Raw genomic sequence first — 14,054 nt, 5'->3', positions numbered from 1 at the left:
ATCTGTACGGATAAATCCCTTTGTGCTCCAATTGCATTGTTTCGACAGTGCAATTGTATCAGTGCATATCTCTGAACGCTTTGGTCAACGCATTGTAACTTAGTTTGCGTTCTATCAGACTTTGTATTGAATCACTCAAGTGTGTACCCTATGATGGTTTTTTTTGTCGATCAATTATATATACCTACATTTAAATCGATGTTTTAAGTTTTTATAGGGAACATACTTCACAATCAAATTTGCAAATATTCAAATTAGTACTTGTATCAAGGTTTTACCTTGTATTTAGGTTATAACATAGATATAACGATGTTTTCTATAGTTGAGATTTGAGATTGTTTCCATTGAATACGCTCCGAAAATACTCGACCGGTTTGAAAAATTTATTTCACTGTTGTGATGGTCCGCCTGTTTTTTTTTTTTTTTTTTTTTTTTTTTTTTTTTTTTTTTTTTTTTTTTTTTTGTGACTGAGTAGTCACTGTTTGCCTTGAGGAGGCATTTACAGTTTCACCGGGCTTGAGGTGGCCGGGCGCAGATGGCGCTTAGCCTAAACCTCGTTTAAGAGTAACTAGGCTCGAGGGCTCCCTCAGGAGCCTCGGCTCGGGCTGTTACTTCGTTATTATTACCGGATTGGGAGGTCACCGAGCTCTTAGGTCGCTTCGGTGGACGCTCCATGGAGTGACTGGGCGCAAGGGCCCCCGAGAGGGGACCACGGCTTGGGCTGTCACTCATTACGCGTTTAGCATTCCGATTCAAGGGTGCCCGAGAGGGCCGAACCTCGGCTTGATCGGTTGCTATTATCTGATTGTTATTATTAATACAGCTTGGTGGTCCGCCTGACATTAGGCTATGTATTTATTACTAGACTTTTTTAATTCCTTCCGATATAGTTTACGCGGATTTATACAATAAGCGAGTATGTTATACTAAATGTACTTTTAACTTTAAATGAATTTTAACGATAAATAATTGCTAAACAAAATTACGAAAAGGGAATAATAAAATTAAATCGTAAAGAAATAATTAAAATAGGCCATCTGGTTTTATTTTTTCCTACACTATATAACTTACGTCGTCAGTACATGATTCATTTGTAAGATGGCGTTTCTGTGTATCGCTTTTGTAATGTTAATCTCAAATAAAATTTTAAAAAATTAACTAAATTGTATTGTATAGGTATTTCAATGAATTTTGTATTATAACTTATGTGTGTCTTTGATTTAAAAATTGCAAGAAACTAACACAAAAATACGTTTGCAAGACAATAATTTTTGGGCTGTGCTAAATTTTGACAATATCAAAGTGATCTTGTAATTTTGTAAACAAATGATTATTTTGGTCAAAATAACATTTTAAAACAATTTAAAATAGCTTTTTTAACAATTACATTTTTTCAATATAAATAAAAAGTATTTTTGGTTTGGCTGTAAAACTTTGCACCGATGAGTTGTGGGAAAGGCGGGAAAATTGAATTAAAAAAAAGAAAAGGCTTATTAGATTTTCATGAAGTAAAGTAGATTGTCCTGGGATATAAATATTATTTTGCATGGATCACGTAAGTAATAACAATTGTATTAAATTATTTTTCGATTCGAATAGTCGATTCCGTTTCATTTGTGACGGCAACACCAGTGCTGTGAGTTATAGCACGAATATATACACATGTAGGTCAATGAAAAAAATGGCTTAGCACTCGTAGCTCCTATGTACCGTGGCAAGAAATAATTTTTAAGTTTAAATGGCATTCAGTGATTTATGTCAAATAAGTAACGCGTACAAAGCCGTTGAAAATGAATCTGAGGTAAGTAGCGAAGTGTTGTTCCAAAGTGCGTTTTGTATGGGTGTTAGAAATGTCGTATTTAGCTGTCAGTTTGACCCCAAAATCCGGGAAAATGTCGTAAATATAAGCAAAAAAAGTGTATATTGTGACCATATGTGAGATAAATCAGTGATGTTTGTCAATAAAAGGTTCCTATAGGCGTGGACAGTTGTAACACGACTTAGAATTTTGCCGAGATAATGGTGACATCAAAACGCTACATACAATATTTATAGAATTATGTAGCTTGTTCTTTAAAGGACAATATCGCAGGTAATGTCGATAAGTTTAACTTATGTTATATTTCTATTCATAATCGTTATATTTAACTAAAACTTTGATTTTATCGCATATGTGGGTATGATTTTAGTACGAAGTATCTAGGGTTGGAATTTACTTTCTCCGTGAATTTTTACATATTCAAATGTCCTTCACAATTACGAGACAAAATAGAAACAATTCATGTCGTACTGGTGTTCTTTTAGCATCAAAATGAAATAGATTTTGTATTCAAATATTGGTTGCATGATATTTCCTGTTTAAATTTTGTTTATACTTAAAAAGGTCACATGTAGTATGGAAACGTGATTTTTTCAATTCATACTGTCTCAGATGAAATACAATGTTACTTTTAAATTAAAAATATGTAATATGAAAATAAACAATAATTTCTCTAAAGTTTCAAATATTATCTTATTGGAAAATATATAAAACTAGCTGTCGCCCTCGACATTATTTGCGCGGTATTAATAAGAGTAGCTTATATATTCTTCCAGTATGTTCTACATTTGTGCCAAATTTTATTGAGATCGGTTGACCTATTACTGGTGATACCTCCTAACAAACAAACGTCCATCCATATATCCAAACTTTTGCATTTATAATATTTGTAGAACTTCAAGTTTGAATTTAAGAATGTTTTCTCTATCTTATTACATATTATAATAAAATCCTGGGTTGAAATATACATTATTGACGGTCGAGTTGGCGATTGTAGCTTTTGTGGCGAACACAATTATATCTAAGGACTCACTATCCAAAGTTAAAAGTTGCGGAGACTGGTAGTTTTTAATAAATAAAATCGTACTTAGGTTAGTTATTTTCGCTACTTTTGACGTAACTTTGACAGTTTTATTTGTTGTCAAAGGTTTTTATTTTATACAGCCATAAGTCATGTATGCTACTAAAATAAATTTAAAAAAAAATAACAAAAAAAACATATGAAATTGGCAGAATTTGATTCCCTAACAAAAGAAATTTGCAACGTCTCCGGCGCTATGGGATGAGCAGCCCCTCCGCCCTAGCGTAACAAGGCGCGGGTGCCTATACTCGCCTCCGCAGCTGAGGCTTTTTGGTCGCCTTCGGCGACCAGCCTCAGCCGCTACGGCTCGCACAGGCCCCCGCGCCTTGTTACAGCGGGCGGGGGCTGCTCCCCCTCCGCGCCTCCGGCTTTTCATATACACTCTAGGGGTAGGGCAGAAAGTACCACGTGGTGTCGGGGTTGACTGATTCGGTTCTGTGACTCATATCCAACCTTACAATACAAATTTACAAACAATTTAATACCACAATGACGCCACGCAACTGAAAAACCGTTAATAGATAATGCCAAAGAGTATGTAAACATTTCGCTAGTATACTATGAAATGGTTACATACTCTTTGCTACTTCGTAGTTTTGCGTTCCGTGTCTTCAAAATTATGAAATAAGTAAACAATATAAATGTCAGATTATTATTATTTTTAATCAATTTAAGATAACATTTCGAAATAAAAATTAAAATAAATAATATGTTTGGTTTAAAAAAACTTTAATCGAATTAAATAGAGTATTTTTTTTAATTTATTTTAGTAGCATACATGACCCTCGGCTGTATAACATAAAAACCTTTGACCACTTATAAAATAAAACTGTCAAAGTTACATCAATAGTAGTGAAAATAACTAACCTAAGTACGATTTTATTTAATAAAAACTCCTCTCTCCGCAACTTTAAACTTTGGATAGTGAGTCCTTAGATATAATTGTGTGCGCCATAAAAGCTACAATCGCCAACTCGACCGTCAATAATGTATATTTTAGCCAAATCCTGAACTATGTTAGGTAAGTTATTATTATAAATTAAAAAAAGTAACAAAGTTGTTATATTTTATTATATAAAGTATATTCAATGAGCTTACTCATTGGTGATATTATTACTCTATGTTATAAATAAGATGAAACTGTTAATGGTAATTGTATAGTAACAAATATACAGTATAGCTTTTACCCGCAACTCCGTCCATGCAGAATAAAAAAAATGCACACAAGATAAAAAAGTTCCTATGTCCATCTCCTAGTTCTAAGCTACCTCCCCATCAATTTTCAGCTAAATCAGTTCGACCGTTCTTGAGTTATAAATAGTGTTACTAATATGACTTTCTTTTATATAGATACTAGCTTTTACCCGCGACTCCGTCCGCGCGGACTAAAAAATAGAAAACGGGGTAAAAATTATCCTATGTCTTTTTCCTGGTTCTAAGCTACCTGCCCACCAATTTTCAGTCAAATCGATTCAACCGTTCTTGAGTTATAAATGGTGTAACTAACACGACTTTCTTTTATATATATAGATAAAATTGGAAAACAATCATTAAAAAAAATTATGAAAATAAATGATGAGTGTACTTATAACCAAAAACCATTTGTATGTGTGTTTTCTCTGAAATGATTTAGTGGAATGTAGATTACATATGTGGGAGTAACATCAACAATTTTTCCTTTTTTTTCCATACCAATAAATTTCTAAAGTTCCTAAAGGCTCACCATTCAATACTGAAAACTAGAAATTTATATGTGATTGAAAGAATGAGTTGATGATGTGATATATGTGATTGAGAGAGAGGACTAGCAATAGACTTGAAAAAATTTACAACTGAGATGCAACTAGTGGTCCCGTTGAGCAATGGTTTCATTCCTAATGTATTTTTGGATATGGTTGCAAAATGTTTTTGCATGCAAATGTTTTTGTTTCCGCAGTGGAAACTAACAGATACATATTATGTCTCTTATAAATGTGTTGTTGAACTTGTAAAGTGGTGGATTGTTTTTGTAGAAATAATGTCTGTTTATTTGAGTATGTTATGAAATGTTACTTCTTACTTTCTTACAAATATTAATCATCATCTCCATGCCCTTTTCTCATTCATTTGGGTTCGGCACACAAGGTTTTATAAACCTTAAAGTTTTGGCTTAATTTTTTATGGCTGGCCACCTGCCTCTCGTCAACCCTATTTTCTTACAAATATTATAAATGCAAATGTTTGGATGTTTGTTAGGAGGTACTTCAAGAATGGCATGGTACATTTGATACAGATGTAGAACATAGTCTGGAAGAACACATAGGATACTTATCAAGTTTATTTTTTTAATTCCGCATGGATGGAGTCGCATGCAACAGTATGTTATGATTATTTTTTTTAGAATAACTTTTTGTTGACAACCTATTTTGTAGCAGGTTTAAAAATGCATAGATGACAAATAAAAAAAATGATTTTTATTTACATGGATTGTTTAATTGTGTGATGACTTATATTTCAACAAGCATAAATTCAATAGTGAGATATGAAAAGGCATGAGACCATCATTTTAGAGTTGTTGAGTAATTTATTTGAACAAATAATGTGTATTTACTCAAATAACTGTGCACTTTTCTATTCAAGTTTAATATTATTGTTTAAAAATTTGTTCACTTGCAAATATTATACTAAAATGGGATTCAATAGCTTTGTGCTATGGCTTTACATTTACCATCTTACTAATATAATAAATGCGAATGTTTAGATGGATGGATGTTTGTTTGAAGGTACGGCTAGAACGGCTCAACGGTTCTAGATGAAATTTGGCATAGATGTAGATTATAGTCTGGAAGAACACATAGGCTACTTATTATGTTTTTTTATTCCGCGCGGACAGAGTCGCGGGCTTCAGCTAGTTTTGATATAAATTAAATTAGATTTAATGAGTAGATAGGTTACTAAGAGTGGACGGAGACCGAAGGGTCTCTGTCTGCCAATGTCAAGTTGAGTTAATTACATTTAAATAAACAAACTCAGGTAAAAATAAAAAGGTACTCTACAAGTGTAAAAAAATACTCTACAAGTCTCCATCTCCATCTTAAGATTGTTATACAATTAATGAAAGACCTCTAAAGTTATTGATTTTTTTATTTCAGTCGGAGCGCATTATGGAAGAGAACTCGATGGTCCGTGATCTCATCACCAAAATCCTGGATGAGACCGGACCATCAGACACGCCTAGGTATGACATTTTATTTACTTTATATATACTCCTATATATCTTACTAAGTTATATGCTCAGAAAGACCTCCACCTAAGAGTAAATGCCATGTAAGTAAACTCATGGATAGTGAAAAATTACTAGTGGAAACATAGTTTAAGACTTAAGGGTCAATTGTATGTGGACTTTGTTGATTTTATTTATTTTCACAGCTGCACGTCAGATAAACCCATAACAAGTACACCAGTTGTCAATCAGTTCCCGAAAAATGAACCCACGAATCCATCATATATACCACCTTCTAATTTTAACGCTTACCAAAACTCGCTCTTCAATTACTCACCGACCAATCAGAATGGATTCAACTATAATCTCCAACAGAATGGATTCAACACCAATGGATTCGTGTATCCAGATAATGATGTAACCGGCCTATTGGGTTTGGATCCGGTAGGGGACGCGAGCGCCGAAACGGTTACACCGGAACAATTAAATCTACTACGTTTAGCTGCCCAAGAGATTGGAGGAGCGCAGTTCACTAATCCTAGTAAATATGATGACAAATTCTACAACTACTTCGAACCGAGCCAAAGAAATTCTTTGAACGATACGAATATATTTTCGAACAATTATAGACCAAACAGTCTTAATCTAGATATGAACTATACAAATTTTGACAACTCATTTAATACTCAGAGATATCCGAATAAATATGATAATACATATATAAAGGATCAAAACGATTCAAGTGAACTATTGGCCTATTTGAACCAACTAAGCCTATTGGAACGAAATCGTGATGACTTATTGAACGATTATAAATTCGATGTTAATACACAATATCAAAACGATGAATTTAAACTTCAAGATGAAAGAAATAAGATGTTTTTTAATAGAAATTATCCAAATAAAACTTACAACGGTGAAAATAATTTCTATTTCAATAATATATCGAACGATAATATCGATCAGAATTATTATTCGAATCAAAGTCAAACGAATCCAATGTTTAAGCCGAATGGATATCATCAACAGGATTTTGTACGTCGTGATATGATGCTGCAACGTGATGGTTTCCAAGGCAACGGCAGTCTAGAAAGGCCAGGGTTCGATAACTTAGGTCGTGAGAATGCCCAACAAGTGGCACTACTTAGACAGAACCAGGATATAGCTAGACAAATGCTCATCATGAGGAATAGACCACCACCTAATCCATTAAATGTGGATGTTTCATTTCTACATGAAAATAATCCTTTCAATATCGGTAAGTTATTTATTTATTTCTAGGAAAATTAACAGCTATTTTCATTTTTAAGATCAATTTTGGTTTTTCCTTAAGTGAATTAGAGAAATTTTCTCAATTTCAAACTGTTTTAGTTAGATTGTTAATAAATTTATTTCAGGTTTTAATTTTCTTTTATTGTTATTTCTTTATATTATTTATGTCAAAAAAATGTATTTGATGAACAATTATCAGTCATAATACTAGCTACCGCCTGCGACTCTGTCCGTGCGTAATTAAAAAAAATAATAACTAGCCTATTTGTTCTTCCAGACTATGATCTATATCTGTGCCAAATTTCATCAAGATCTGTTGAGGCATTCTGGAGATATCTTCAAACATCCATCCATCCATCTAAACATTCGCATCTATATATATAAAAGAAAGTGGTGTTAGTTACACTATTTATAACTCAAGATCGGTCGAACTGATTTAGCTGAAAATTGATGGGGAGGTAGCTTAGAACTAGGAGACGGACATGGGAACTTTTTTATCTTGTGTGCATTTTTTTTATTCCGCGTGGACGGAGTCGCGGGTAAAAGCTAGTTTATAATATTAGTAAGATTTCAGTGCTTTGATTAAGTCAATTTACAATCTGACGGTCACAAAATGGTTTTATTTTTAGGAGTGGGCACATTACTGGGACCTAGTCCGCCTGTACCACCTACCGTACTGTCATCTCCCATGGTCGACTTACCACTGACACCGTACCATATATTGAGGAGTATGAAGTAAGTTTTCAATTGTTTCAATATTTTGTCAATAGATGGCGTTGTATACAAATGTTATTGTTTCTGAATCGCGATGGTGAAGTCATGTGTTGCACTTTTGAATTTCTAATTCGAATTTGAAGTTGCTAATGAAATGTAATTCATTGAACATTGTTTTAAATGGCACTAAAACTTTAATTTTTTTTGTATGAATGTATAATTTTTGTCACAAAATACTTACAGTTGCATGACCAACAATTCTTGAATTAACATCAAATACAAAATGTTTAAGCCCTTAACTAACTTAATTAGTTATTTACCTTTTTCCAAATTATTTTTCTATTATAAAGTGGAAAGCAGGTAACTTGTCACTTGAATTCGCCGAAATAGCGAAACGACTGCTGACCATAGATATCTTCAATTGCAGATTCATTGCCTATCTTTAATTGACAGAGAAGGGAACGTATAGGAAGATAATTTTTTCCCTTATGCGTTCCCTCCTCCATCAAATCCACTACCCTGCCTAAGAAACCTAATCCTTTCCTAAAACAAGGTTGGGAAGGGAAAGAGGACTAAAATTAAGTCCCCGGAACCACACTCATCAGACAAAACGCGGGATTGCTTCCACTTCACGCTTGTTTTCTGTGTGGTCACATTACTGGGTGCCACCTCTTCCCCTTCTCATCTGAGGAAGGGAGGAATATTAAATTTAGACTTCCGGCCTTACTTCCACTTGAAGCCTGTCTTCTGTTTGGTCGCGTCATTTTTGAAACAGATTTTTTAATACAGTTGTTGAAAAAGTGTCGTATTGCAGTGACATAGAGCGTTCGGGAAGTGGACTATTACTCGTGCTTTTTCTTTACCTTTTCCGAACTGGTGAGTACTAGTTCCCAACTGTCAAAATAATGTCTATTAAAAAGAAAAAACCAACCAAGAAGGTTTACAAGAAATCCTAGAAGTTTTTATTATTCATGCAAATATTTCTAAAAAGAAGCTACTTATTTGTTTCAATATCAGATTTAATGGTTAGGTTTAATTTCATTTTATCTCATTAAATTTTCATTTCTTATAAAAAAAATGTACTGAAGACTTGGCTGTATGGCCATAGTTCCCTTTGCTTACCCAGAATGGGTGAAGAAAACAAAAAAAATCTCTGCTTCATTTTCCAAAAATTTTCTTTTTATTATTTTATTAAATTGCTTCATTTTTTTCGCAACTGTATTAAAAATAGATATTCAATAGACGTGCGGAACCTTTATTGCAATTTTTTTTTAATAATAATTATGCTATTATGTATTAAAATAGTTATTCTTTGTTAGTTGATTAAAAAATGTAGATATATTTGAATAGGCATACAGTAACTCCATCAGCAATACTACACGCTCGGTTAGAGATGTGTTACGAACAATGGAAACAACTAGAAAGGGAGCGGAAGAGGACGGAGGCGCGTCTCGCACTCGCCTACCCTGGCCGTGCGGTCTCCTCCTCCAACTCCATACCCGTGCCGCGTCTCCCACCCTGTCCTACAAGAGTCGACAGGCTCACTGTCGATATGCTCAGAGAACATACTAAGGTATGCTTTTTATTGACAGTGAAATTAACATTTTTTTCAAAATCTAACGATGTATTCTTGTAATGGCGGACATAATTTTTTTTAGTTAGAATTGCACACTTTTTTCCTTAGATTACATATTTCGATGGTAAATTGATAACTTTACAGGAGAGGCTTTCAAAGTTTCAACCATATGGCAAAAATACCGCATAAGCCCTTTTACTTTATCAAAAAAAACTTTTACACCTGTAAATGTGTTTTGTGTTTAGTGCAAGTCGTTAACTAGACTAAGAGGTAGATAAAAATATAAAAAAGTTAAAATTATCAATTTGTTACTTAGACCCTTATACATATGACCCATCGTTGTATAGAAATCATATTATTTGTAGGTTGTTACAATGTTACATTAGTGTACCCTTTTTTTTTTTTAAAAAAAACTAAGTATTTTACAAAAAAAATTGGAACGAAAAACATAATCTTACTAATATTATAAATGCGAATATTTAGATGGATGGATGTTTGCTTGAATGTATCTCCAAAACAGCTCAACAGATCTTGATGAAATTTGTCACAGATCTAGAACATAGTCTGGAAGAACACATAGCTTACTAAGTTTTTTTTAATTCCACGCGGACAAAGTCGCGGGCGATAGCTAGTATTTCATAAAAACTGAATTCAAATCACATATATTTCAAGTCAGAATCGATTTGTTCACTTTAAATTGACATATGTCAAAAAATAATTCTCGAAATAAACACAATTGAAAGGAAAAAAAGGTACACTTTAGCTATTTGATGTTTATCTTTTTTTATCTTTATTCCAGGTGTTAACACTGATGGGTAAAATGGAAACATTGCGCGCTAGTGTTTGTGTACAGAACAAGAAACATAAACAAGATGATCCCAAGATAAAAGTATTGAAGCGCGGACAAGAGAATGTGTGCGAGAAAGATAGAGAGAATGGACTGGATCCGAATAACTTTGATCCCAGCACTTGGCGTGATGATGTCAAAAATGTATCCGAAATGTAAGTTTTCTGTCATAAATGTCACCTTTAGTTGGAACTTTTCATATAAATTTGATGTTTTAAAGTGACTTCGAAATGTCATTCGTGTATGTTATGCAAATTTATACTATTATCTTACTTCGTACTTATGTATGGATGGATGAATGTTTGTTTGAATGTATAACCAAAATGGCACAACGGATCTTGAAATTTGGTACAGATGTAGAAAATAGTCTGGAAGAACACATAGGCTACTTATTACCTTTTTTTTAATTTGTACGGACGGAGTCGCGGGCAACAGCTAGTAATGTCGAATTAAAACAAACTATAACATTTGTTGAAATGTTATTTATATATCTTACTAATATTATAAATACGAATATTTAGATGGACGGATGTATGGATGTTTGTTTGAAGGTATGTCCAGAACAGCTAAACAGATCTCCCTGAAAATTAGCATAAATATAGAACATAGTCTGTAATAAGACATAGGGTATAAATTATTTTTTTAACTCCACGCGGACGGAGTCGCGGTCGACAGCTAGTTATATTAATATTTATCTAAAATAATTGTCAATGTATACAGCGCACCTCACAGTGAGGTAGAGAGCGCTATGTTGGCGTGGCGCAGCGCTGTAGCCGCGGTGCAAGCGGCGCGACGACGTGAGCTCGCCCCGCATACCTCGCACACTAACACCAGATACCCGAGACAAGACCGTGAGTACACGTCTCAAGCATACTTACAGTGGGGGTTCATACTCTCGTTTAGGAAGAAACTATTATGTAAATGAAATTAAATTCATTCCGTAATGTCATTTAAATGATAAAAGTTAATATATTTAATATATTAAAATAAATTACTAACTACTATTTTTTTTTTAATAATATTTAAAATTACATTTCAGCAATAACAAACCTAGCGGAGGCAGTGAAGCAGCTAGGCGAGTGCGCGCGCCGCGCCCGCTGCGCCATGTGGTGCGACCTCACGCTGACCGTCGCCCTCGCGCCGCCTCACACGCCTCACGCGCCTCACGCACCTCACGCACCTCACACTCCGCAGACACCGATACACAACAAGGTCAGTTCTATAGTACAATAACAAACCTAGCGGAGGCAGTGAAGCAGCTAGGCGAGTGCGCGCGCCGCGCCCGCTGCGCCATGTGGTGCGACCTCACGCTGACCGTCGCCCTCGCGCCGCCTCACACGCCTCACGCGCCTCACGCACCTCACGCACCTCACACTCCGCAGACACCGATACACAACAAGGTCAGTTCTATAGTACAATAACAAACCTAGCGGAGGCAGTGAAGCAGCTAGGCGAGTGCGCGCGCCGCGCCCGCTGCGCCATGTGGTGCGACCTCACGCTGACCGTCGCCCTCGCGCCGCCTCACACGCCTCACGCGCCTCACGCACCTCACGCACCTCACACTCCGCAGACACCGATACACAACAAGGTCAGTTCTATAGTACAATAACAAACCTAGCGGAGGCAGTGAAGCAGCTAGGCGAGTGCGCGCGCCGCGCCCGCTGCGCCATGTGGTGCGACCTCACGCTGACCGTCGCCCTCGCGCCGCCTCACACGCCTCACGCGCCTCACGCACCTCACGCACCTCACACTCCGCAGACACCGATACACAACAAGGTCAGTTCTATAGTACAATAACAAACCTAGCGGAGGCAGTGAAGCAGCTAGGCGAGTGCGCGCGCCGCGCCCGCTGCGCCATGTGGTGCGACCTCACGCTGACCGTCGCCCTCGCGCCGCCTCACACGCCTCACGCGCCTCACGCACCTCACGCACCTCACACTCCGCAGACACCGATACACAACAAGGTCATTAGATTGACACAGAGTATACTATAGTCTGTATCGAAATAACTTTGTAACGAAAATTTACAAGTTATATTACGCGAAAATTTGAATATTCCAAGATATATCAAAGAATAAAAAAAAATTTACATTTATAAATAAAAAAAAGTACTTGGACACCTTAATCATCCAAGCTTTAAATGTATAAGAAATAACTTTAACTGTGTATATTTCATTACAGAGTGAGAATCAAAGTCAAAGCACATCTCAGACGCAGTCGCCGAAGCAACTTGCGACGGAAAATATTCAGACTAACTTCAACAAGGCAACTAATGGTGAAACCAAAGAGGTAACACTAAGAGTTGTTTAATGTCTACCTTAGTGTTGATTTATAGAGATAATCAACAATATAGAACCGCTTAAGATTTAATTACTTTAGTTTTTAATCCTATAAATGTAAATTTAAAAAAAAATCAATATTCGACCAATCATTTTGAAGTTTTATATACAAAAGGTGCTATTTCAAATAAATTTTAAACTTCATTTCCACTAGGAGAAACCCTCGTCGAACCAATCTGAACCTTCGACTTCTAATCAACCAAAGAGCGAAGCTAAACCAGAAGTCAAACAAACTAACAAACAAGCAGACAAGGAAAAGAATCAGCCGCGTCGCAATCAAAACTACAGACACAAAGTAAATCAAGGAAGAAACGATTTCTACCAAAAAAACAGGTACGACAATAGATTTGTCCATAATAGACATCCGTACCATTATTTAGCTACAGGACCTATTAATTAAAAACTGCCTATTTTTCGGGAAATTTAACTATTATACGTATTATATGAGGAAAAACATGTATATTAAAAAAAATCGGGTAAAAAAAAATGGGCATTAAAATTTTGTTTCTAGATTAATTGACAAAGAAATTGCAATTATAGTATCCATTTTATTTGTGCTTGAGTGTACTAGATGGTATTTTAATGAATTTTTACTCGAGCATAAATATGTTGTGAAACATGTTTGTAAACGCCAAAATTGACTTTGCTTAAGTTAGCTAACTTGCTACGTTTGCCAAAATATTATGCTCAAAGATATTCAATTAATATTATATGTGAATGATATCTGGTAATACAAATAATTGTATTTATTAAAAGTAACAAATTTTACTGACAATATTTTGTTGGAAACATGTTTTTAATTAAACAAATATGATTTTGCTTAGAACATGTTTCTAATGAAACACAGTATTTTGCTTGGAACATGTTTCAAATGAAACAGATATTATTTTGCTTGGAATATGTTTCTAATGCAACAAATATGATTTTACTCGGAACATGTTTCTAATGAAACGCAGTATTTTGCTTGGAACATGTTTCTAATAAATCAGATATTATTTTGCTTGGAATATGTTTCTAATGCAACAAATATGATTTTACTCGAAACATGTTTCTAATAAAACCGCAGTATTTTGCTTGGAACGTGTTTCTAATGCAACAAATATTATTTTACTCGGAACATGTTTCTAACGAAATACAGTATTTTGCTTGGAATATGTTTCTATTGAAATACAGTATTTTGCTTGGAACATGTTTCTAATGCAAC

The 14,054-nt window shown here is 35.0% G+C and overlaps 2 protein-coding genes across 3 annotated transcripts; both read left to right on the top strand.

Annotated features, from left to right (window-relative positions):
* Positions 1 to 1,653: 1,653 nt before the first annotated feature.
* On the top strand, positions 1,654 to 12,785 carry LOC106719876. 2 transcript variants are annotated; one of them, XM_045684184.1, is made up of 9 exons: positions 1,654 to 1,801; positions 6,032 to 6,117; positions 6,309 to 7,360; positions 8,004 to 8,109; positions 9,439 to 9,661; positions 10,464 to 10,666; positions 11,232 to 11,362; positions 11,551 to 12,475; positions 12,693 to 12,785. In XM_045684184.1, exons 1-8 carry the CDS (start codon positions 1,739 to 1,741, stop codon positions 11,742 to 11,744), a joined length of 2,058 nt encoding a protein of 685 aa, XP_045540140.1. In that variant the 5' UTR covers positions 1,654 to 1,738; the 3' UTR covers positions 11,745 to 12,475; positions 12,693 to 12,785. The 2 variants fall into 2 exon arrangements, with proteins under 2 accessions (XP_045540140.1, XP_045540141.1); XM_045684185.1 differs by having other exon boundaries at positions 1,654 to 2,092.
* On the top strand, positions 11,804 to 13,370 carry LOC123722421 (MADS-box MEF2 type transcription factor MIG1-like). Its single transcript, XM_045684136.1, has 5 exons — positions 11,804 to 11,911; positions 12,105 to 12,287; positions 12,693 to 12,800; positions 13,005 to 13,145; positions 13,362 to 13,370. Exons 1-5 carry the CDS (start codon positions 11,804 to 11,806, stop codon positions 13,368 to 13,370), a joined length of 549 nt encoding a protein of 182 aa, XP_045540092.1.
* The last annotated feature ends 684 nt before the right edge of the window (positions 13,371 to 14,054 follow it).

This window comes from Papilio machaon, chromosome 25 (genome assembly GCF_912999745.1).
Source record: "Papilio machaon chromosome 25, ilPapMach1.1, whole genome shotgun sequence".
Classification (NCBI taxonomy): Eukaryota; Metazoa; Arthropoda; class Insecta; order Lepidoptera; family Papilionidae; genus Papilio; species Papilio machaon.
The sequence above is the reverse complement of the archived record's forward strand: the minus strand, read 5'-3'. Positions and strand labels throughout refer to the sequence as shown.

What these genes read in the sequence shown, in the direction of transcription:
- LOC106719876 (XM_045684184.1), top strand. Translation starts at nt 1,739, where the DNA reads ATGGCATTCAGTGATTTATGTCAAATAAGTAACGCGTACAAAGCCGTT. An exon ending in AAATAATCCTTTCAATATCG is followed by an intron (nt 7,361 to 8,003) that starts GTAAGTTATTTA and finishes TTTTATTTTTAG; the next exon opens with GAGTGGGCACATTACTGGGA. An exon ending in CATATATTGAGGAGTATGAA is followed by an intron (nt 8,110 to 9,438) that starts GTAAGTTTTCAA and finishes ATATTTGAATAG; the next exon opens with GCATACAGTAACTCCATCAG.
- LOC123722421 (XM_045684136.1), top strand. Translation starts at nt 11,804, where the DNA reads ATGTGGTGCGACCTCACGCTGACCGTCGCCCTCGCGCCGCCTCACACG. An exon ending in AGACACCGATACACAACAAG is followed by an intron (nt 11,912 to 12,104) that starts GTCAGTTCTATA and finishes CAACAAGGTCAG; the next exon opens with TTCTATAGTACAATAACAAA. An exon ending in CTAATGGTGAAACCAAAGAG is followed by an intron (nt 12,801 to 13,004) that starts GTAACACTAAGA and finishes CATTTCCACTAG; the next exon opens with GAGAAACCCTCGTCGAACCA.